The sequence below is a fragment of the Dipodomys spectabilis genome, unplaced genomic scaffold (genome assembly GCF_019054845.1).
Source record: "Dipodomys spectabilis isolate Male_0828 unplaced genomic scaffold, ASM1905484v1 ptg000069l, whole genome shotgun sequence".
In the NCBI taxonomy this organism is placed as follows: Eukaryota; Metazoa; Chordata; class Mammalia; order Rodentia; family Heteromyidae; genus Dipodomys; species Dipodomys spectabilis.
Window position 1 is genome coordinate 18,710,310 of NW_024870746.1, and position 26,191 is coordinate 18,736,500.

A 26,191-nucleotide genomic window follows, 5' to 3' on the forward strand; every position below is an offset into this window, starting at 1 on the left:
ATGGCACTTGAGCCCTCAGTAACACAGTATCCACTTCTGGCTGGGTCTTCTCCCTTGCTCCAGATGAACTGGACTTCCCTTATATGGCTAACCACTTAGGGTGTTTCCACAGCATCTGTTAGTCAAAACCCACCCATCCTGGGAGGTCCTTCAGAATTTGTTCCCTTCTACCAACTACTTTGTACTCCTCATTGACCATATTTCAAGGCATCTCTAAATCATCTTCTGATAGTTACGCCATCCTGTTTCATGTTAGTATCACTCTTATGCTTTTATTATCTCCCTTACCAGACAGCAAGGTCTCAACACCTGCAGGTAGAGAACTCTAACACATAAAATAAGATACTAAATAAATATTCATTAAGCCAAATTACAAAAAGATGATATCCTTATGAACTTTTACAAAACCTTTCAATGAAAAAGGCCTGTCAGTACTAAATATATTATTGGATAGAACATGTTTTCTTTCTATTTTATAATCAATGGTCTTCTTTTAAAATATTCAAAAAATATCTAAAGGAAAACAGAAAGACAAAAACAATCATTATCCATAATCCCATCACCCAATGATCACATGATTAAACTATTACTACATTTATTTTTAGGCTTCTTACTTAAAATTAATATAAACATTTTCCAGGTATTTGGGGCAGTGGGTTTAAACTCAGGGCCTCATGCTTGCTAGGCAGGCACGCCACTACTTGAGCCATGTCTGCCTTCAATCTTTTTTTGTTTTATTTTTCAGATAAAGTTTTACAGTTTCTGGCCTGAGTCAGCTTCAGATGGTCCTCCTACCTCAGTATCTCTTGTAGCTGGATTATATAAACTAACACAGTAGTCTTGTTAGTTGAGATGGAATCTCACCAGCTTTTTTCCCAAGCTGGCTTAAAGCCTTGGTCCTCCTGACTTCTGCTTCCTAGATAGCTAGGATTACAGGTGTGTGCCACCATCTTGGCCAAGTATTTTCTAATTTTTATAAGGAAAAAAAACAGAGTTTAAATATCCACATAATATATTCACTTGATAGATACAATGACTTATTTAAATGTTCCTCTGTTGGACATAAAGTTGTCCCTGGTCTTTTACTATTAGAATTCAAAATAAATACTTATGAGTCGTTGTCATCTTTGATTATTTTATCAGGACAGAACCCCAGAAAGTACTGAATCAAGAAACAGGAACATTTTTAATACTTTGGCTAAGCACTGCTCTTTGGCTTTACCAGTAACCACACCTATAAGAGCTACCTTCATAAAAATTGCCTATCTTAGGCATTAGCAAGTTTAGCAATCTGATTTTACTCAAATATAGCATCCTAGTTAATTTCCATTGTTTTCATTACTAGATTAAATTATGAAGTGTGATTGTTAAGAGTTCCCTTTGCAGAACCTGTTTCCAGCCCAAACAAATACTTTAACAAGAATTATAAACAGTACTCAAGAGGAAAACATTGCTTTAGCAATCCAACATTCTCTGCTAAACCATAAAATATTCAAATTACATAAAATATAATTTTAACACTCTAAGAATATACAATGATTCTTTCTTGGCCTATCTTAACCTATGAAAAAAGTAATTCCTAAGGTTGAATTAAAACTCACTCATCTAATTTTAATTTATTGGTTTTCTACAAAATTGTACAGTAAATGTGTTCATTTGCCTCATCAGATTTAGAACTTAAGTTTAATTCAAAAACTGCTATAGCAGTGAGTCATCTTTGACCCCAAAATTTCACCTTAAGATGTCTGTCCTATAACTAATTTTTAAGAACAAAGTAAAATAAAAATGCACAAAGATATGTACATATGCCTACTAGAAACAACTTAGACACCAATTAATAGGAGAGTAGCTAAATCATAGTAAACCTGCACAACTGCTTTGTGTCTATTCCAAAGTGCCATAGCAAAATTTGCAACTGTATAGGCTTATCATGCACCAATTACCTATAGGCAGCTAATGCCCCTACTGCAGATAGAGAAACAGAGAAACGGAAACATTAAGAAACACTTATGTGCTCACAACAAATAATGGTAAGCCAACATTCACACTCATACACTGGCTCCAGTCCTTTGTTCACTACTTTTTTTATAAGTATACAAAAGTTATGGGGGGGGGGGTGCGGTGGTTAACGACATTTCCCCTGATGTTTACAATACATTCCAAATAACTTTCCCCTCTCTATCACTCTCCCTTCCCCTCTTCTAAAACATCAGCCCTAGGTCTCATGGTTCTATTTTCAGTTACAAACATCTACTTCTACCATATTCATCCTCTTCCATCTCCTTGTTAGCCTAAATTCCTCCCATGAGTACCACCCTCCAACAATGTGTGATTCTCTTTCCCCACCACTGAATCCCTTATTCATCAACACTTTTCATTAAAGTTCTTTACATTGTTTTCATATATAATTGCAATGTATTTCAAAATTCTTCACCCTCTATCTTTTTCCCTCTCCCCCCTCCTAAGTAATCCCTTAATTAGATTCATATTCTGCTTATTCTGGATACGTGTATGTATACGTGTGTGTGTCCAGGAAAGTCCATGAGTAAGTATGTCTTTTAAGTCTAGCTTCCACACTCCTATTAAACACAATATATCTTTTTTTTTTTTTGGAGACTGGCTTTTCTCACTCAATATGATGTCCTCCAGTTCTCATTCATCTTCCTATAAATGATAAAAATGACATGATTTTCAGTTTTCTTTATGGCTATGTAATACTTGTGTGTGTGTGTGCATATGCTATTCATCTATTCATCAGTTTAGGGGTACTTTAGTTGGCTTATTGGCTATTGAGAATACTGCTACAATAAACACAGGTATGCAGGGATCATTTGGGTAAATTGATTTACCTCCTTCAGATACATGTCTAATGGTCTGATGAGGAAGGCCCATTATTTTTAGTTCATAAACTTAGTTTTTAAGTGAGACTGCCCCTCTCACTGTAGACCTGTAACTTCCTAAGATCAGTTGACTAAAGCACACTGCTGGCTGGGATGACACAAGGTGAAGACTATATATAAGACTCATTTACACATTTTAAAAAACAGACATGAAAGAACCTATGTTTCTACATGGAAAAACCTTTGGAAGATACACAATAAACTATTAAGAATGCTTGTATCTGGGGTATAGAACTAGGCATTGAAATGACTAGGGAAGGAAAATATTTGCTATTACTTTATATTGTTTTAAATCATTTGAGATGATTTGCTTAGGGATTAGTTGTATAATGAAAACAATACTTAATTAGAGGAGAATCTTGTTCCTTTAATAACCTTTCTATACCTTTTCTGCTTTTTATATCCACACAGCTAGAGAGAGACTATAGTCTCTTATTTGGTCTTGTATCTTTTTTCAAACTGGCTCAGTATTCAAAAGTGCTACCCGGAGTACCTTCCACATACCACACATTCTGCTACTGTTAGGAGATAGATGAGGGACATTATGAAATCTCTAATTTTACAGATTTAAACATTCATGGCCTTGATTGAACAAATTTTGTGTCCCCACCTCCTTCAAATAGTCAAAAATAGATATCCACTTGAAGGAACAATGAGCATTTTAGACTGCCTCTAAAATTGTGTGTAACTACCGTCATTTCCAACTCACAAAACGGAATCCTTGATTTTTTTTCTTTCTAAATTTTCTTTCTAAATTTAGTCTTCCTCCCTTAAATGAAAATCCCATTCCCCTAATTATTTGAACCAAACTCCTTGAAGACTTTCAAGGATACAGAATGTCAATTTTTCCTTAAAAATACATTTTGATTCTACTAACCATTCCTCTGCTGTTAACTGCTAACTGCTAACATTGTTATGGTTTAAGATATCTCCTCATAGGTTCACATATGTGCAGAGGTGGTAGACCTTTAGCAGTGGAGCCTAGTGCCAAATCATCAGTTACTGGAGTATGGCTTCAGAGGGGATTAATGTACTTCTCACAGAACCCCAGCCACTCTAAGGTTTTCTGTCTCCCAATATAATCTCACACTCCTACTACTATGATGGTATATTCACCATGAAGTCCTCACCAAAGCCAGTAGATTCTGGCACTTTAGAACTATCAGCCAAATAAGCCACTTTCCTTCAAGTACTAACCCTAAGGTATTTTGTTATAGTAACAGAAAGTGTACTAAGGCAAACACCTTGTCCAAGGTACCACTGTCTCTATCTGGATTGCTGCACAACTTCTAAGCTGGTATCCCCACTCTTGCCTTTGTCTCCTAGTTTCTGTTCTCCACAAGTAGCCAGAGTGATCCCTATGTTGTCACTCCTTTACTCAGCAACCCCCCATGGCTTCACATCCAACTCAAAATAATAGCCACATAGTTAAGGAGCCTATGAGATCAACAGGATCTTACTGCCTGCCTCCTCACATCCCTAAACTCACTTCCACTACTCTTCTCATTATGCCCCAGCTACATCCATCTTCCTTCCCTCTATACATACCCAGGCAGACTGTTGGTGAGTTTGCTTACCTGTTTCTCTCTTGTCAAGGCATTCTTTCCTCACAAATCCATATTGTTCCTTCTCTCACTACATCTCTGGCCAAATGCCTCCTTCTCAGTAAGGTGACCATTGTATTAAAACTAAAGATTACCCCTCCCAATCCCTCTCATATTCCTCTTCCCTTTTTCTTCAAAGCAAGTATCTCTATTTGACATACATTTACGTAAGTAATTGCCTATTTTCTAACCCACCTATAAACTATAATATGAGCTCCATGCAGGCAGCTTCTGTTTTTATCAATACATAGAACTACACCTACCCCTCAGTCAGCACTCAAGACATTTCTAGTGGAATAAATTAAAAAGAGAAGGAAATATTCCTAAATCATAAAAATATTCCTAAATCATAAAAAATTCGGTAAGTAGTAAACAGCTAAAGCTACAAACTGTAAGTATGCAAGCATCTGTATTATGGAGAAAGCAGCTGTTTCAGTAATAAATGAAATACCATCACTGTTTAAGGTATCTAGTGGTTTCTCAATGCACCTGAATGAAAGCCGAAATCCTTCTGTTATATACAAGGCTCTGCTGGCCTCTCCACTGGCCTGCTGTACCACTGTTGCCCTCTCCTGCTGCACCCCAACCAAATACTCTCCTTCTTTGTTGATCAAATATTCCAAGTTTGTTTTTCCATCAATCCCTCAGCCTGGCCTAAATTCAAAGGGTGTTTCTTTTGCTATTTCAGAACTCTTGAATGTCAGCATCTCCAAGAGGACTCCTTGTCCATTTAATCTAAAGCAGTACTCACTGTTATCTATTATATCTCCCTGTGTTACAGATCAATGTAGCTCCTATTAGAACCCAATATCTTTGCCTTTTTAAAATTTTGTTTCTGCTTGACTTCCACAAGAACTTAACTTTCAAAGGGCAAGATATTTTCCTGTCACCTGAAATAGAATCTGTTTAACAAATTTGTTGAATTGTAAATAAATTGAATTTTTTTTATTTGCACTGTAATTTCCTATCTTCACACTATAAAACTTTTCTAAAAGAAAAAGGCACATGAAAGAAACAATCAAAAGAAAATTCCTCCCAAGTCTAAATAATCCTGAAGAAATCCTGTGGTCATGTGACCACTCAAAGTTCTCTGTGGTCAACAGTAAAGATGACCTAAGCAGTGAAAAATTAGATTTGTGTTTGTGTGTGTGTGTGTGTGTGTGTGTGTGTGTGTGTAAACTGTTCCATAGAATTAAAGAAAAACTAACTTATATGTCAGCTCTAAAAGGTATAAGGAAAGTTGAGAAGATGGCAGAAGAAAAAATGAAGTAGAACTTGGAGAAAGAAGAGGAAAATACAGCTACGAACAACACAGATAAGCTAGGATTGAAAATTTGCCACAGATAATCTCCAACATGAATAATCCACACTGGGTAATAGAATATTGACTATAATTACATTCATCCTACTGACCTTGTTCTAAATTATTATGGATTATTACTACGCAAGTTATTTTGTTCCACACCAGAGGTGGCTGTATTTCGCTATCAGATGACATGACCTCTAATTCAATAATGTCTGTAATGCACTGGTATCCTCAGATAAAAGCTGTCTATAATGTCTGAACAAAGGTGAATTAGTTATCCAATTCACACACGCAATTAACTCTCTTAATACCTGTGAGACCATGGAGCCCCTTCTGAATTTCCTATTAAACACTGCATATGGAGGTCTTCCCTCCATCTGTAGTTATCTTGTGCTGTACTTTACAATAAACAATATTAATAGTTTATTGCCCCCATCAAAATTCTTGCATTAGTTATCATAAGAGACCTCATTCCAGAAAGCAATGACTCCTTTTCCTGGGAAAATGTATTACATTCAGATGTTATGCCTATTAGTAAAGCACAAGAATTTTTATTCTCAGTAATACAAAAACAATGCCTTCATGAAATATGGGAAAAAATTCACTTTTTTCTTATTTTAGGAATACCTCTAAATCACAAAAGTCAATGTATATAAGTGAATTTATGTATACATATATATGTACACACACATATGTTGTATATGGCCATTCTTAATAAAATTCAAGTGTTAACAAGTCAGCCTAAATCAAAACATAGTATTTTTGGCCACCTGTTCCCTCTGTTAGGGAACTGAAATTTCACAAACAGTTCGAAGGCAGAGCCCTGTGCCTCTGCTTTGTACCCATATGTGATGCCAATGGCTGTATTCATAAAAACTCAGATCAGAATAACTAGATAATGTCAAATGTTAAGCAAACACCCTCACCATCTATGAAAAGGAGATAATTAATTAATTCTTCAGGGGATGCTTTTCATTTTAGTCATCTAACATAAATGTATCTTTTAAGCAAAGAACAGAGAACAAAATAAAATCCCTCAAATGAAATCTAGCTCTCTCAGCATGCATTCACATTACAGTTCTAATTATAATATTAGATGATATCTATGAGAAAGTAAGGAAGGACAGTCTATCTCAGAACATTTGGTCCTATGAAACCTGCTATCACCTGGGCTTTCCTCTGCCCTCACAACTCAAAGCAGGGAGTTAGAGGAGAGAAATAAGAAAACAGTTCCTTAGGTGGGTTTCACATATTTGACGTGCTGATGAAATGACAGAAGAACAGACACTGCAGAAACTAGAGAGAGAAGCAGGTGACATTCTCTTCATAAACAATCTAAACTATAAACCAACCTTCCACATGCTGCAACACAAGAAACACAGACTCCTCAGAGATGATGTACTTGTGCAGACACACCATGTTGGGCACACAGCGGGGGATGATGGTCTTTCTGTTCCTGCTGTATTCACTGCTTTTCCTTAGACCCTGACAGAGAACAAAAAGGTCAGTTGTACCCTCAGTTGCCTTTGGAGCCTGCTGTGCTCTGTGTTTATCAACCAAACTAATCTATCCGAGTTACTCCAGGCTTCAGAGAAACCACTCATCTGCTGCTCTATGCCCCTCAGTCCCTGGAGGCTCTGCTGATGGCATCTGGCGTGAATCCAGAGAACGGAAGATGCCACAAAGCTGCCATTAAAATCAATTACGTGGGTCAGTGTTTTTATTAGAGATGCTCTCAAACTAAGTCATCAGGATGACACACAGTTATTTCTCTGTGACCTTTTAAGTTTTATTTTACTTATGTACATCTTTAAAGCAGGAAACATTGTGTGATCCATTCAAATTCCTCAAACATAAAAGATATTTCTAATTGAAACAGCAACTTTAAAACACTATTCCAGTCTCAGGTTTATTTACAAATCTTCTCTAAAAAACAAGCTATGTGAATCCTCTGGGTGACACTCTGGTTTTTAAAACTGGGAAAGTGTCAAATTCTTAAAGACAAATATTTTTCAGTACATGTCAGTGTAACTTACTACCATGTCTTATCAATAAAAAGTAACGTATCAGAAAAAAAATAGGAATTTTTTTTTGGGGGGTCAGTGGTGGGGCTTGAACTCTGGGCCTGGGAAATTCCCTGAGCTCTATCAGCTCAAGGCAAGCGCTCTACCAATTGAGCCACAGCGCCACTTCCAGTTTTCTGGTGATTTATTGGAATTAAGAGTCTCCCAGACTTTCCTGCCCCAGCTGGCTTTGTACTGCGGCAGGCATGAGCCACCAGCACCCAGCTAGGAAATTCATCAAGTCACCTTCTTGATGCTATGGAAATGCTTAGATAAGAATATTTTTAGAATATGCATTATAATAATCCATCCTAAAAATAATTTCAGTTATGAAACTGAGTTTTTCTTTATTCAGTTATGAATTAAAATTGAATTTATATCACAAGAGAATGTAAATAATATTCTCCTCAAATACCTGTAACAAAATTTTAGTTCTTACAAATCAAAAATGAGATTGTGTGTGATCTTCACAAATTATTCAAACTGTACTTGAGATGTGTTTAAATTACACACTACACATTTAAACAGCACAGAATTGCTCTTCTACTTATCCAAATTATTTCATCTCTTTTATAATGTCAAACTTTTAAAATGTATGGTACATCATGTTTATCAACTGTGATGGAAAGAAAGAAAAAATATGTACGAGATAGCCAAAATCTACAAGAACATTCAAAACACCCATGCAACAATATTTAAATACCTTTCCTTTCAAAAGCATTATTTAAAAATAAGTTCTAAATACAATAAAAATACAAATTCTACTTACTTTTAAAATGAATGTCTGGTCTGTCCTTGTGTCCATTACAAGTAAAACCTACATAAGAGATATAGGCGATAATTTAATGATAATGCAATAAAATATTGACTCTTGGCTTTTGGAAACTAAGAGTTGGAGGTAAAATTAACTTTTCTCCAAATTATTAGCATCTGAATGGATTTTTTGTAATCTATTAATAGAATCAAATAGTCTTCAAAAATAGATTTACTATAATTTCCTTTTCTTAAAATGTCATAGTTTAGAAACATTACCATTTCCTAGATAAATTTTAAATTTTTTGGTTGTTTTTTTTTTTTTTTGGTCGGTCATGGGTCTTGAAGAACGCTGGGCCTGGGTGCTATCCCTGAGATTTTCAGCTCAAGGCCAGCGCTCTACCACTTGAGTCACAGCACCACTTCCGATTTTCTGGTGGCTAATTGGAGTTAAGAGTCTCATGGACTTTCTTGCCCAGACTGGCTTTGAACGGCGACCCTTAGATCTCGGCCTCCTGAGTAGCTAGGATTACAGGTGTGAGCCACCAGCACCCGGCTTTAAATGTATTTCTGAAAGAAAAGGAAATGTTTCATACAAAGAGTATTTCCTCATGGAATATACAGTTGGACCTCCGGTCTCCTTTTGGTACTGCCTCTACACTCTGGGCTGCTTTTTCACTCGTTGTATCAAGTAGAAACCAACTCTTATCTAGCTGCTAATAATGGCATCCCAATTTTTTTCCTTTCCTCCATGCTGCCCTATGGTAGGTTCTCAAAAATAGCAGACAAAGTGTTTTGTTTTTTTAAGAAAAACAAAAATTAGATCACATCATTCATACATCACCCTGAGAGGAAAGGCTTGCCTCCATGAAATGACCTCAAGACCCTTCATGATGGCAACAAGAAGAAAGGACCCTACCAGATTAATTTTATTATTTCTACACACTACATCAAAAGCTGGCAAACTTTTTCTGCAAAGAACCAGACAGTAATAAATATTTAGGCCAAGGCCAGTCAGTCTCTGCTGCTACTTTTCAAATCTGTTATGATGGCACAAAAACAGCCAGAGTCTGAATTGGCCATGGGATATGGTGGGAATATTAGCACAGAAATGAGCAAACCACAAATGAGGTCTTTCCCACCTCTACAGAGGTAGCGGCAACCAACTACCAGCCCATGATGGGGAAAGGAGGAAGAAAAGTCAAAGGTAATAATAATAATGATAATAATAATAATAATAAATTTTCAGCTTGAGAAGAATAAAAGAATGTTACAAAGAAAGAAAGAAGTCAAAGTGGAGAACAAGTTTGAGATGATAAAGAAATAGTGACAACTTCATCTTTGAGTTTTCTTTCATTGCAATAGAATATTACCACAGGTGCCTCCTGAATGCATCTCTTCCCCTTCCCAAAAGCCATGTACCCACTAAAAATAAAACAAAGAACCTGTTCCTCCTCCAGGAGAACTGAATACTACCACTCACCATGCAAGCATCTTAACCTTAGAGTTACCTAAGACTCCAGTGAGGAAACCAGACTTAACAGCACCCGGATTTTAGCCCATGGAGACCTACTTCACAACTCTAACCTACAAAACTGTAATACAAGTACATTAGAAGAAGAGAAAAACACTACAAAGAAAGGGTTTTTTTGTTTTTTTTTTTGTTTGGAAATGAGGTTTTTTATTACGTACTGTTTGCAGCTTTTGCTTATAGTTTTCTGTGCCCTTTGTCTTATACCTAAGTTTCTCTGAGGCAAGGATGGAAAAGGGAATCACAGAAACAGCAGGAAAAAGGATGAACTAGTGCTCCTCACAATGATACTCATTAGACACTACATTGGAAATGAACTTTACAACTTGGGTGGGGGAGAGGAGTGGGGAGGGGAAAGTAGGAGAAAATGAGGGAGAGGTAACAGTATTAAAAAAGAAATATACTTCAATTATTTTCAGACAGGAGAGACGCGTTCTCTCTTTACTTAAACTCTGTGCTATTTTTACCACAATTCTTTTTTTGCATATATATATATATGTATGTATATATATATATATATTATTGTAAAGATACTTTACAGAGAGGTTGCAGTTACATGAGTAAGGTAATGAGTACATTTCCTATCGAGCATTGTTACCCTCTTCTTTGTTTTCCCCCTACCATCCCTTCCCTTCCTTCCCCACCTCCCAACTCCTCCCTCTCCCCCCACAAAATTGTAAAGTTCGTTTTCAATATAGTGTCTTATACATCTTATTGTTACAATGGGTCAACCTGTATCCTTATTTCAGCATTTTGTTATTTCCCTCCCCCTCCCCAAATTAGAAAAATATATATACAAAGATGCTGGGCACTGGCATCAAATACAGTGACCACAGGAGTTATAACATTCATCATAATTCTTGAATCCTCCAAGTTTGGGAATCACATTCACAGAACGTGGCCTTAACAGTTAAATTAACCTAGTGAACGCAAGTGGAGTCACTAAGGTCCCCTCTGTAAAGGAGGACTCAACGACCGTCTCTTAAGCATAGACATTTAGGATACCTTAAGTCACGTTTATTTATTTCTAATTTTTATTATTTTGAAGCAGTTGTACAAAGGGGTCTCAACTAACTCAACATTCTATTTTTTTCTTTTGAAGAGCTGAACTCTCTGAAAGAATCAGAGTTTCACTAGGTTTGAGTTTTCTTTTTTTAATCTAATTTTATTACTATTATTACTATTATATGTTGTATGGGGTTATCATTTCATATATGGTAATGAGTAGTACTCTTTTCTGACCAATGTCACCTTTTCCTTCACTTTCTTCCAGCTTCCCCCTACCATCCCTACCCACAGTTGCAAGTTCATTTTCCACATAGTTTATACTGAGTACTGTGATTGCATTTGTTTACCCTTCTTCCCTCCCTTCCTGCCCCCTCCACTGCTCCCCATGCCCAATTATTTTTATATCAACTTGTGACTCTTTTAAGTCAATCAGCATAAAAGTGGTCATGTTGAGTAAAATACATCTGTATGAAATAAAAAATTATCCAAGGGCTGAAAAGTTGGGTCAGTGGTAGAGCGCTTGCCTTGCATGCATGAGGCCCTGGGTTCGATTCCTCAGTACCACATAAGCAGAAAAAAAAAGCCGGAAGTGGCGTGCTAGCCTTGAGCTGAAGAGCTGAGGGACAGCGCCCAGGCCCAGAGTTCAGGCCCCACGACCGGACCCAAAAAGAAATCCAATAAAAATCTCTTTTCTGATAAGGGTCATTTGGATATTATAACATCATTCACAGGCCACACCAAGTTATCAGTTCAGGTAGGCAGCCCACACAAAGCCAATAAGAAGCATATGGATCTGTTCTGTCCTATACCAAATGATTTTGAGGGTCTCATACAGGCCACGGGCCTAACATTCTCCACCCCTGAGGTAAAGGTATGGAAGCTGTACAATTCAAGAACTTTTTCCTACCAGAAGCCTCTTACAACTGACTGAACAAGATACTCATGCATAAATCAGGAGTGATATCTCTTTATTGGTCTCACTTAGCCAGGAACCATGAAGCAGATGAGATAAAAAGACAAAATCAAGATGGCTAAACAAGGCTGGAAAGTGCTGTGCTGTTTACATGTACTTTCTTCTCCTACTAACTTTGTTTGCAGCTAGACAATGTTCACATTGAGGCAATAAACACAAGAACATATGTGATTTTTTTTAAATGTGCCCTTTGACTGTCAATTTCTCCCAAACAGGTGTTGGCTAAATGATTATAAATTGGCCTCTGGATACACCTCTTCAACTGAGCCGTACAGGGCTGGTGATAATATAATTAGACCTAAAAACATCAGGCTGGTGAATGCTTTCCATCTGTTTGGCAATAATGTTTAGTTAACAATAGTCTTTAAAAGAAGCACCTTCAACTTGAGTTCTTAAAGTTATTTATAGAGACATTCTTAACACACCAACACTCCTGCTAACAAGAGCTTTAGCCACTTGGAAATTATTAGCCATACGGCTGTATACAAAGAAAAACGACTGCATTTAACATCTGTATCTTTCCAAATTTACACGCTTCAACCTCATTTAAAGTCATTTCTTAATGAATACTGCTATGGAGCTGCATTAATATTATAGTTGCATGCACAAAGATCATAAGGAGCCAAACATTTTTTTAATGCCAACAGTAGGCCAATCTGTAATGAAGCTGTCAGCACAAAGGACAAAATAATAGCTTCTTTAACCCTCAAACAGGATTTTTTCATTTGTAGACTAGAACACATCAATTTATAAACTGTTCATGGGTTTGCTCACCTTTATAAAGACAAAAATCTAATTTGTACTAATTTGATACAATTGTCTTTCCAATAAAAGGCCCCTAAATCCATCTTTTGTTCCATGATAAAACAAGCATTATAACTAAAACTGTCAAGAAATAATTACCTGAGATGGCACACCTTACTGAAAGAGTACAATTAATGTATTTCTCCCTTTCATTTGCCATACCTACTTATCAGCACTATATTAGCATATGGTCCAACAAAAGAGATTACTCCATCTTCACCTATACCAATATAAAGAATGCTCCTAAATGGAAAAAAGAAAAGATGAGGAAAAAAAGACAAGAAACGAAAAGAAGAGAAAAGAAAAAAGAAAAGAAATTATAGGTCTGAAGTTTTCTAGGGGCTTTAATTGCCCAGAGGGGAGGAGGGTGTTTTGTTTTGCTTTTGTTGTTAACCAGAATAGGGAAATTCTAATGTTTAACAAGATACTACCTTTACTAAAACAGGAGAGAAGATCTATAAAATCATCAAACACAATTTTTTAAACATGTAAAAGAATAATTTAGCAGGATGAAAAGAAATACATTTCTATAGACACTGCCTATGTTACAAAAATATGGAGTACACTCTGCTATGGGAGCTGTTGCCTCATTCATGAATTTTTTTTTTTTTTGGATATTTAAATTTTGACACTGGAAGTCTGGAAATTCTCTGAAAATAATTTCAGCTAATTCCTTTAAAAAGAAAGATTACCTGTGTGGTTTAAGAAAAAATTCTAGGGCTGGGAAGGTAGCTCAGTGGTAGAGCGCTTGCCTTGCATGCATGAGGCCCTGGGTTTGATTCCTCAGCACCACATAAGCAAAAAGAAAAAAGCCGGAAGTGGTGCTGTGGCTCAAGTGGTAGAGTGCTAGCCTTGAGCTGAAGAGCTGAGGGACAGCGCCCAGGCCCAGAGTTCAGGCCCCACGACTGGACCCCCCCCCCAAAAAAAAAAAGAAAAGAAAAGAAAAGAATCTATCTCCCTAATGGCAATTCACAAGACTCTAGGACAACTGTAGTTAAAGACTAAGGGTTTATCCTACATGACCAACCCAGGCTGTCCCTTAATGGCCTCATTGTCCATGTTTGCTGGATATAATCTACTGCTGGGAAATCACACATACATAAATATCCCAGAAAGAATGGGATCAACAGAATAAATAAGCCACAGAAAAGTTACAAGCCCAATTTTGCAAATAGGACAGTTCTTCTCAACATAGTTTCAGATGAATAAAATCATATTTGCTGTACTCTATCCAAAACAGCCCATGCTCCACAAGCATCATGTAAGCTTTTAACTAGCTCTGTGTTGATAATATTACAAGTATTGGTGATGATCACTTTCTGTATAGAGTTTTGAACAACAAAAACTACAGCAGTGAATTCTGCTAGCCTCCCTTAATACTACACAATTATAACTAAAAAATATTCATATTTTCAGCCATAAACCCATCCCATTTTTGTATAGAATACTTAAACTCTATTCCTATTGTTAATCATTATCACCTTCTTTTCACGAAGCATCTGACAGAAATTCACTATAGAAAACAAAGCAGAATATCAGGTGACTTTCAGTGCATAATTCTACTGGGCTCTAAGCCTCTCTCTTTAGCATTGCAAGGCTAACAACATACCCTATACAACTGTTCACAATTCCAAAAGCAAATGATACTGCACCCACAGCATCAACCCATCAGAAACTGCTGTATAAAAAGCAGCAGTCAGAAAAGACTATGTGGAGACACCCCTCACGGTAGGTCATGAACCAATCAAGTTGTTTCTTTGAGAACTGGAGTTTGACCTGGAGGTTTACAACTCCAGCCTAAAAGATCTTTTCCCCTACTATTTATACTCAACATCTATTTTCAACAATGGATAGCATAGAGGGCACCTCCAGGATTTCTTACCTTGTGCATGGCATACTATCAGGAAGTAAGCATATACTGCAAAAAGAGTACTTCCTTGTGACTAGATGGCCAAGGTAAGAGCAACCAACTAACTTAGAACAAAATAAGGTATCTTTTTAAACTGTACTTCCTTTTTCTTTTATTTTTGATTAAACATCATGAATACAATATGTCTTGATCAATGTCACCCCTTCTCTTCAAGTTTCTATTTAATCCAAAAGTATCTTCAAAGGTGGAAGACAACAAACACAACCTACCAAGAAGGTGACACTCAAAATATACTTTTTTAATAATTAAAATTCAAATTAGCATAATTTAAAGTATATTTTACATGTCTGTCCAAACATGGTAACTCCTAAACACATCCCTACTTCAAATTATCTAATTATCTTAGTTGTCTTAACTGCTGCAAAAGTGGGTTGGCGACAAAGGAAAATGAACCAGGTTAAGAAGAGCCAGTAAATATTTTTTATCTATAAGAAAACAACGAATTTTAATTTTCTTTAAATGCCCAAACATTTCCAAAGGTTTTAGTATGCTAATTTTTTAATTAAAAGATATTTCAGCAGTGAAAGCTCTTTTATATGCACTACTGATTCTTCATCAAACGTTAACTTTCCAACTTAACACCAGTTTAGCCGGTGGCAGCCTGAAGGTTTACCATCTGCTGCTACCCAAAGTCACTGTGGCCACCTTCAGAACATATGCATCAAAGCCCCAAGATAAGAGACTGAAGAAATACTGCCTAAGTCAGCATAAGGGGGATGATGAACCCAGAGGCAGGCAACAGGCAAACTACCAGAAAATGCACAGCAGCGTCAGTAACCATCAGTCACACCACAGAGAAAGCACCCAAGGTCACTGGGGACTCTGGCAGCTCAACACAAAAACAAGAGAAATACTTAAGTCATTGTATGATTATTTTTCTTTAAAAAAAAACACAATACTTAAACAAAAAATAAAATAATAAAAAAAATCACCTACAGTCCTATTCAAAATAAATATGTACTGGAGAAAATGAAATATAAAAATTTAAGGGGCCTATACAGTCTTTGAAAGGCATATGTTGTTTATTCAGTCATAAAAGTAGAGCATTTCATTTTGAAATGCTTGATTTTCTCGATAATACCACACCTATACTCCAAATGTTAGAATAGGAGAGCATATACTTAGAGGCAAGTTTAACAAAATGCACAAAATGACAGTTAAAAATATGATGCCTGGCTACTCAGAAATGTCATCTAGCCTATCACAATGGTACATGCCTATAATCCCAGCATTTAGGAGACTAAGGCAGGAAGATCAGAACTTCTAGACTAGCCTGGGCTTAAAATTTTTTTGTTTTGTTTTGTTTTTGGGTCCGTTCGTGGGGCCTGAACTCTGGGCCTGGGCGCTGTCCCTCAGCTCTTCAGCTCAAGGCTAGCGCTCTACCACTTGAGCCACAACGCCACTTCCGGCTTTTTTCTTTTTGCTTATGTGGTGCTGAGGAATCGAACCCAGGGCCTCAGGCATGCAAGGCAAGCGCTCTACCACTGAGCCACCTTCCCAGCTGGGCTGAAAATTTTAAAGTCAACTATTTAAGGTAATGATCACATTCACCACACTACCTCATATTTAAAAAAAAAAAAAAAAAGCAATATGTTACAGTGGCTTACAAAAACAAAAATGTCAAAAACTTAGCTTTATTCAATTTTAATACTGAATGATTGAAATATATTCATCTTTAAAAACTTTCAGTAGTATGAAATTTCTTTGTGCTTCATCTTTGCCTTTTGCTTTTCCAAAAAAATGAAATATGGAACAGAACCGGTATACAAAATATTTGTAGAAAATTACACAGAAAGCATCTTAAATCTTGGATTTAAAATGGTAACAGATACATTTAGTTTGTGTTAATTCAAAGCTTTCACTTCCACAAGTAATTTATTATAAATTAATTTAAAATGAAAGCATTATTAAAACATTTATCAACTTAAGAACTATTATAATAAGGCCTATTTGTCCTCTCCTCTGTTTAAACTTAAATAATTCAACCATAACCTTTGAATAGTATTATACACACTTCCTATAAGCTAACATAATATATATTTTGCTTGCAAGTGCCCCAAGTGAACTCAATTTACACCTGTGCATACTCAGTAATTTGACTAATCATCATAATGGTTTTTTAAGGATCACAGTTTGTCACTGTGATAATGATTAAAAATAAGCCAGGCACCAGTGGCTCACACCTATAATCCTAGCTACTAAGGAGGCTGAGATCTGAGTATCATGGTTCAAAGCCAGCCTGGGCAGAAAAATCCATGAGCTCTAATCTCTAATAAAGTACTAAGAAAAAGCTGGAAATGGCGCTGTGGCTTAAGTGGTAGAGCACTAGCCTTGAGTACAACAAGACTTTGGGACAGTACCCAAACCCTAAATTCAAGACCCAGGACCAGCAAAAATAAAATAAAGCAAATGCTACCTGAATAACATCTCTCAAGAAATGTTAATATATTATTAATCATAATTTTCAGCATTTGAAAGAGAAAATAAGTATATCTGGGTACTTCTAAAACAGATCTGCAAATACAATTTACTCCTATATCAAAGATAATCATGCCTACAATGTTTCATTCCTCCAGAGGGCAGTGAAACATGGTTGACAAAGTTTGTCTTTGACAGACTAATGTTAGAATCAGACAGGATGAAAGTTTTAAATGTTTCTGCAGTAAATAGCAGCAAACTGATTCTATAGCTTGTATGGAAATGCCAAAGATCTAGAATAGTCAACACATTATTGAGGAACAAAGTTGGAGGACCAATAGTACCCAATTTTAAGATTTACTACAAAGCTACAGCAAGTAGCATGATGTGGTATTGCTAAAGAATTGATGAATAGGGGGGCTGGGAAGGTGGCTCAGTGGCAGAGTGCTTGCCTTGCATGCCTGAGGCCCTGGGTTCGATTCCCCAGCACCACATAAGCAAAAAGAAAAAAACCGGAAGTGGCGCTGTGGCTCAAGTGGTAGAGCGCTAGCCTTGAGCTGAAGAGCTGAGGGACAGCGCCCAGGCCCAGAGTTCAGACCCCACAACGGGACCCCCCCCCCAAAAAAAAAAAAAAGAATTGATCAGTAGGCTGAGAAGTTCAATAGTAGAATAATTGTTAGCAGCTATGAGATTATAGTTTCATTCCTAGCACCACACACACACACGCACGCACGCACGCACGCACGCACGCACAAACAAATAGATAAATAATAGACCAATACGACAGAATAGAGACCCCAGAGACTGTTATGATTTGACACTGAAATGTTCCCTAAAGACTTACATGTTGGGAGAGAGGGGGAGATGGGAAGACCAGGATGGTAAGGGGAAACAAAGGAAGAGGCAACAATGCTTGATAAGAAATGTATTCATTACCTTGCTCATGTAATTGTAACCCCTCTGTATGGTATTTTCACGATAAAAAACTTATTTAAAAAAAAAAAAGACTTACATGTTAAAAACATGGCTGCCAACTAGTAGTGCTTTGCAGAAGTGACCAGATCATGAGGACCCTGACCTCATTAATGGTTAAGTCCATTCAAAATTTCATTAATAATTGCATGGCATTATTAGGAAATGATGACAAGTAGGAGGTAGAGCTTGTTTGGAGAAATGTGTCACTCTGAAATACACATCTGGTTCCTAGCTTCTTCTGCCATCTCCCTGCTTCCTGGCCGCCATGAGGTTGGTGCCGGAGCTCTACTATGCCCTCTTTATGCTGATGCTTTGCTTCACTGTAAGCCACAGCAAGGGGGCCAAGTAATTATGGGCTGAAACCATGAGCCAAAATAAAGCCTTCCTCCTGTAAGTTCTCAGGTATCTTACCATAGTTAGAAAAACTAACACAGAAGCCCACAGAAATTGACCCAACTGTTCTTTGACAAAGAAGCAAAAGATAATACAAAAATAGCCAACAAATGGAGTTGGAATAACTGAATAATTAAAATTTACACCCTAACAGAGTTAACTCACAGTGGTTCACAGATCTAAGAAAAAAAGAAAACACAACAAAACAAAAAATCCAAAAAACAAAAACAAAAAACACAGGACTCTCAACTCCTCCAAAACAATATGGGAGGAGATCTAGATGATTTTGAGTATGGCAATGACTCCTTAAATGCAACATCAAAGCCACAACCTGCAATTTAAAATTTTTTTTTTAATTTTTTAGGTTTCTGTTCTGCCAAAGACAATATCAAGAAAATGTGAAAAGAAGCCACAGTCTGGAAGAATAGATCTATAAAATACACATCTGATAAAGGATTTTAAAACTCAAGGATAAGAAAATAGCTGGATGGGGGCTGGGAAGGTGGCTCAGCGGTAGAGTGCTTGCCTTGCATGCATGAGACCTTGGGTTCGACTCCTCAGCACCACACAAGCAGAAAAAGCTGGCAGTGGTGCTGTGGCTCAAGTGGTAGAGTAGTCACCCTGAGCTGAAGAGCTCAGGGACAGCGCCCAGGCCCAGAGTTCAAACATCATGACGAAAGAAAGAAAGAAAGAAAGAAAGAAAGAAAGAAAGAAAGAAGGAAGGAAGGAAGGAAGGAAGGAAGGAAGGAAGGAAGGAAGGAAGGAAGGAAGGAAGGAAGGAAGGAAGGAAGGAAGGAAGGAAGGAAGGAAGGAAGGAAGAAAGAAAGAAAGAAAAGAAAGAAAGAAAGAAGCTGGATGCTGGTAGTTCATGCCTATAATAATAATTACTGAGGAGGGTGAGATCTAAAAATCCCAACTGAAAGCCAGCTCAGGCAGAAAGTCTGTAAAACTTTTTTTTTTTTTTTTTTTTGGTCAGTCATGGGGCTTGAACTCTCTGAGCTTAAGTGCTATCCCTCAGCTCTTTAGCTCAAGGCTAGGCTTTTGAACTACAGGTTTTCTGGTGGTTTATTGGAGATAAGTGTTTATAGCCTTTCCTGCCAGGGCTGGCTTTGAACCATGATCCTCATATCTCAGCCTTCAGAATAGCTAAGATTACAGGCATGAGCCACCAGCGCCTGGCTTGTGAGACTCTTATCTCCAATTAACCAGCAAAAAAAACAGCAGAAGAGTTGTAGTTAAAATGGTAGAGCACCAGCCTTAGAGAAGAAGCTAAGGGATAGAACCCAGGCCCTGAGTTTAAACTCCAATACTGCTCTCCCCCCTTAAAAAAAAAAAATCAAGAGAATAAATAACTTAATGTTGAAATGGGCTTATTGACCATAGTGGTATATGCCTGTAATCTGTTATTTAGGAGGCAGATATTAGGAAAATCAGAGTTCAAGCCCAACGAGGAGAAAAGTCAGTGAGATTCATTTCAACAAGTAGCTGTTATGATAGTGTATACCTGTGATCCCAGCTATTTGAGAGGCACATGTAAGAAGGCTATTATTTGAGGCCAACCCTAGGCAAAAATGTAAGACTTCATCTGCAAAAAATACTAAAGAAAGTACTATTTAATGTAGTATCAACTTAAGTGGTATAAATGGCTAATCAATGACTCTGATCTGATTATTACATATTGTATACATGTACTGAAATATATTACATTATATCCAATAAATATGTATAATTGTTACATATTGATCATAATTCTAAAGGAATATTTAAAATGTGCCAAAGAGTAAGGAGATACCTACCAAAAAAGATATAGCAAATACAAAAGGATGTTCAATATTATATGTCATTAGAAAAATGTACATTTAAAACGAGACATACATCTATTAGAATGACCAAAATCCAGAACATGGACAGTATGAAATGCTCACAAAGATATAGTCAGAGCAATAGCTCCTCTCATTCAGTGCTGGTGGGAATGTAAAATGGTACAGGAGGTAAGACAGTTGGGCAGTTTTTTTTGTTTTTTGTTTTGTTTTTTTGTTTTTTTGGGTCCGGTTGTGGAGCCTGAACTCGGGGCCTGGGCACTGGCTTTTTTCTTTTTGCTTATGTGGTGCTGAGGAATCGAACCCAGGGCCTCAGGCATGCAAGGCAAGCGCTCTACCACTGAGCCACCTTCCCAGCCCCAGTTGGGCAGTTTTTACAGAGCTAAATATACTCTCACATGAACTAAACAGTTCTCCTCCACCATGCACACCTGTTATAATGTATTGGGCCTCCACTGCCCCAAAGTAACAGGTCCAAGAGACCATGGACTGAACCTTCTGAAAACATGAGCCAAAATAAGCCTGACCTCCCTTAAGTTGATTATCTCAAGTATTCTGTCAGTGACAGGAGAAAGATAGCAGGTGCTAAGTGAGCTTTCACTTCCTTAGCTAAGACTCTTGTACAGAGGTATCCTGAAGGCAAATGTATCAGGTCTTTGGATGATAATGATGGGTTTAATTAAAGTGGGTTCATCAAATGCAGCAAATGCACCACTCAGGGGTTTTACATACAGGTAGAATCTATGCATGTGGGGGTTGAAAGAGTAGGAATGGGCAAAATCTCTATTTTTCCTCTCAATTTTGCTATAAACCTAAAACTATACTAAATAAAGTCTGATTAAAATGGTTTTTTTAGCCAGAGATGGTAGCTCATATCCAATATGCATGAGTATCTTAAGTTAGAAGCCAGGCTTGAGTGAGAACAACTGTCTCAAAATCCAATGAGTAGATAGACAGATGGACAGACACACACACATACACACACAGATACAGAGACTGACAGATGCTTATCTGTTTTCTATCTACAAGTCACTAGGACAAATCCCTGTATAACAGGACAAATAACTAAATCTGGTCCTGCCCTAGAGCAATACAAAATACAGATCATTCTCCAGTAAATAATACAAGCAATTATCTCAACCACAAACATGAATGTAAAATCTCTTACATTCCTATGCGCCAAATGTCAATGAAGGTGACGCATCCCTCAATGATGTATCTTACTTGGATATCAGGTGAAATGATTTAGTGAACAATACACCTATCACAGAAATGTCTTTTGTATATACATATATGGAAAGAGCATTTAACTTTGTGTAATTTTTCAAACTCCAAGCCTATATATCTATTACTTCATAAAGCCTGCTTCCAAAGGACATGGTGTGCCTTTGTAAGGAAACTGGATACAAACACAGAAAAAGGCAGAATATAAAAGACAAAGAAATTGGGTTTAAAACAGAATTACTAAAGAGCTAGGAAAAACAACCACTTAGGAAGCTCTTCTCAGATCCAAATGTTTGAAAAGCTAGATCTCTACACCTTTGTCATCCTCATTTTGTTGGTTTTCTGTTTTTGTGAAGAACTGGCCCAAGGCCATAAAGATATTATGCTAACGAGAGGTTAAAACTCTAAAGTTATGGGCTCAAGTTCAGCTCAGCCATTCAAAATTCCATAGTAAATCTATTTATTCTATTTCTCTGGTTTGAATTCTGAAGTAATTTGACATGATGACCTGACACTGTTAAATTTAGATGAAAATTAATTCAAAAGAAACTATGTTCTATTATACCTAGTTTTTGGTCCTTATTTGCATTTGCTAGAAAAAAAAACTAATACTCGAAGCTGATGTGAACTGTTTTACTGTCCATTCATAGCCTGGTTTAATATTTTCATTCTTATGATAGATGTGCTCTATAAATATGCTTTAAACAGCTTATAGTAACTAAAAACTGAAAGAAGTCGCTAAAGGCAGCAAATATATCCACATAGCACTCTTTATTACACACCATTTATGGTAGTCAGTTAACAGTTGCTCAACTCATGGTTGGAGGTGTTGCTCAAGTGGTAGAGTTCCTGTTGAGCAAGTGTGTGACTTGGAGTTCAAACCACAACACCACAGAAAAGAAAAAAAAAACCCACACATGCTCATTTTTTTGTCAATCAATATCCAACAAAGCTGATGATGTCCAAGGTAGACATTACAAAGAAAATGTCTTGAAGGTAAGGAAGCTTTAAAAACTATTAGTTTTAAATGTTTTTAATAAGTCTGTGAAATATGAGTTTGAGATTCCCAAGGCCCAAACTCCAAGGAGTTCCACAAGTTATTTCCAGCCACTAGCCCCTACATCCCAAATAAAGATATATGATGAAGGGCAGAGATTATATGGCTCAGATATACAGAAGATAACACAACCCATCTTGAGCCATCTTCAGAGTACTGATATAACATATAGGTGTGTGTGTGTGTGTATGTGTGTGTGTGTGTGTGTGTGTGTGTGTGTGTGTGTGCGCGCGCATGTGTGTGTGTGTGTGTGTGTATCTTGGGGCTTAAATTCAGGGCCTGGGTACTATCCCTGAGTGCTTTTTGATCAAGGCTTCTAGTGTTCTACCATTTGCACCACAACTTCACTTCTAGTTTTTTGGTAGTTAATTGGAGATGATAGTCTCACAGCCTTTCCTGCACAGACTGACTTCACACCATTATTCTCAGATCTTAGCCTCATGCCTGTAATCATAACTAATTTAGAAAGGCTTTTCTAACCCTAAGATGTTAACTCCTGAGTAATGAACATTATAGAGGTGAGCCACCAGCACCCAGTTAAGCCACCAGCACCCAGATGAGTCATAAGCTTTATAGACAAAGAACTAAGAGCAAGGGGAGAAAAGCATTTATAACTATGAAAGAGTCCTGGTCAAAGTATGGCCTCGTTGTTCACTATTGCAGAGAAGTTATTATCATTACCACCACTGCTCAACACAAGTAAATGAGTCATCACTGCCTGGTAATGGTCTGTCCTAAAAAGGCTCTATTGTTTCTTAGGGATGGCTTTAGTCCTCATAAAGACATTATAGTCCTGTCTTTCTACGATATCAAGGTGATTACAAAGTGACTACAGAAACCATACAAAATGGGAGTGGATATTCCAAATCTTACTCTCCTGTTTTTAACTAATTCATGGGCCCAAGTAAGTAGTCAGTGATTTTCAACAAAAGTAGTTTTTATACATCTCTTATAATTACACTTTTGTTGCAGATGGGGCCAAGCTTTTTCATACTGGTTAAAATTTAATTTTAGTATGATCTAGGAAATGTATTAGTATGATCTAGAAAATTTATTTAGTAAAACAGCACAGTGTGTTTATGTTCTGAATTAAACTCCCAAATACTATAAATACAGGTGAAACAATTCATGCGTTCAAGGAAGTGCCCACCCATCCACACAGGTGTGCTCTGTGAGAACCAGGGGAAATGGGAGGAGTAGGAATGGGTGACTGATGCTACACATGTGGAATGGATGAACAATTACATGGATTATTATTAAATTACATACAGTAGTTAAGACTTAGAACACATATAGGGACTCTATTCCTTTTTAAGTTACAAGCATGCTTGGGCATTTGAATCTGAAAGCTTATTGGAACAGGCACAGAAACAAACAGCAAACACTACTGTACAATATGGATAAATGTTATGATAGGTTAAGTTCAAGCCCCAGGATCAGCACAGGCGCATGCGCATGAAAACACACACACACACACACACACACACACACACACACACACACACACACACACACACACACACACACACACACACACACTCCAAAGATACGCAGTAGTGACTACAAATAAAACAGAAGTTGGTAACATTTTAGAAGACAAAACAAGTAAGTGTCTACAGGTACAAACATAACCAAGAAAACACGCATTCCTCCTGTAAACCCCTGAGAAATAAGAGCTAATTGGTACCTCCTACAAACAGGAGAACTCCTCCTATACTCTATATCCTTCCTGCATAGCCAGCCAGGCAGCTGCACTTTCCCACACTGGTAGCAGACTACAAGTTCAGCCTCTGAGATGTAGGAGGAGACAGGAATTGCAAAACAGGCATCATGCTGAAAACCTGTGGTTTTCTTTACTACCAAGTGGTAAGGACATGAGTGTCCCTTCCACCTGTGGACTTCCAGAATGTTTCTGGAATTTATTGTAAAGGTGATGTACAGAGGGGTTACAGTTAAGTAAGGTAATGAGTACATTTTGTTTCTGTTTTTAATTTCACTCCCTAGATAGGTCACTGTGTGGTTCTTTTTAAGGAAATTAATTGACAAAGGGTTAGAGATATTGGAATGTTATGGGTCTCCTAAGATATCTGGATTGTTTCCCAAACTGTACTTCAGAAATGCCTAGTTCAAGAAATGAAGTCTCAGCCTGGCACTGAAGGCTCATGCGTGTAATACTACCCAGTCGGGGCAAGAAAGTCCATGAGACTCTTATCTCCAATTAACCACCAGAAAACTGGAAGTCATGCTGTGGCTCAAGGTGGTAGAGCTCTAAGTAGCCTTGAGCAAAAAAGCTCAGGGACAGTGCTCAGGTCCTGAGTTCAAGCCCCACAATGGAAAAAAATAAGAACTAATCAAACAGCTCTAAAAGGAAATTATAAAAAGAAAGAATAAAAACACAGTAGAAAACACTCAATGTCCCACATAAAATTAAACAAAGATTGTGGGTGTGGCTCATCAGTCATGAGCAAAAAAAAGCTAAGAACTCAAAAGCCCTGAGTCCAAGCCCCAGGAACACCTCTTCCTCCCCCCGAAAAGGTTCATACCTGCAATCTTACTCCTCCTCCTGCTACTCAGGAGGCTGAGATCCAGAGGCTCAAGTAGAAAATTCTGTAAAACTCCATCTCCAAATACAGCCAGCAAAAAGCCCAGCTGAAGACATGTCTCAAGTGGTAAAGTACCAGCTAAACACACAAGCTGAACAAATGCCATGCCCTCAATTTGAACCCTAGTATTAACAAAACAAAAACATTTATTTGCAGGCATGCAAGCCTGTGATCAGCTATTAAAATTCAACAAATCAATTAAATGTATATTGAATGTTGAAAGCCTGTTGCATGCAGGTACATGAAGAATAACAACGAACACACCAGACCTGGTCTCTGCCCTATAGTATCTTAAAATTCAGCATGGGAGAAGGGCAGTTAAAACCAATTTAGTAGGTGTGATGCTGTAGACACACAAGTGTAAGTAGAACAAAGAAGTGGGTTAAATTCAGGCCTTGCAGAAGAACAGGAACTCATTCTGAAACACCCATGAAACCAAAAAGACTCTCACAACTACTTCTGGTAAGAAAAGCAGAGAAGGAGGTCTACTAAATAACAAGTAAGTTCACAAGTCATTGATTTACATATTAATGTAATTATGACTTAATTTGAAAACACATGCTAATGAGACCTTTGTGTGTATATATGCACAAAAATAAATAAATAGATTAAAAGCAGAAATATTTTCTTTCTACATTAAAGTTTATAAAAACCTTTTCTCTATGCTGTTCTATACCTTTTCCTAAGTTGATAGCTATTAACAAATACAATAATGAAACAGAATCAGAGAAACATGTTGTATGAAAGCTAAAGTACTCTGTATATTTTCTGGACTTTCTTTTTCTTTTTTTTTCTTTTTGTCAGCCATGGGGCTTGCTCTTTGAGCCAC

The 26,191-nt window shown here is 37.2% G+C and overlaps 1 protein-coding gene across 3 annotated transcripts in view; it reads right to left on the reverse strand.

The window, feature by feature from the left end:
• The window catches only part of Rps6kc1 (ribosomal protein S6 kinase C1), a 155,111-nt gene that overhangs the window by 34,452 nt on the left and 94,468 nt on the right, over window positions 1-26,191 (reverse strand). For all 3 annotated transcript variants that reach the window (XM_042681891.1, XM_042681890.1, XM_042681892.1), the window contains 2 exons: window positions 8,643-8,690; window positions 7,163-7,295 (listed from right to left, as the gene is read on the reverse strand). In XM_042681891.1, coding sequence (XP_042537825.1) covers window positions 7,163-7,295; window positions 8,643-8,690 — 181 coding nt within the window. The remainder of the gene's footprint in view (window positions 1-7,162; window positions 7,296-8,642; window positions 8,691-26,191) is intronic.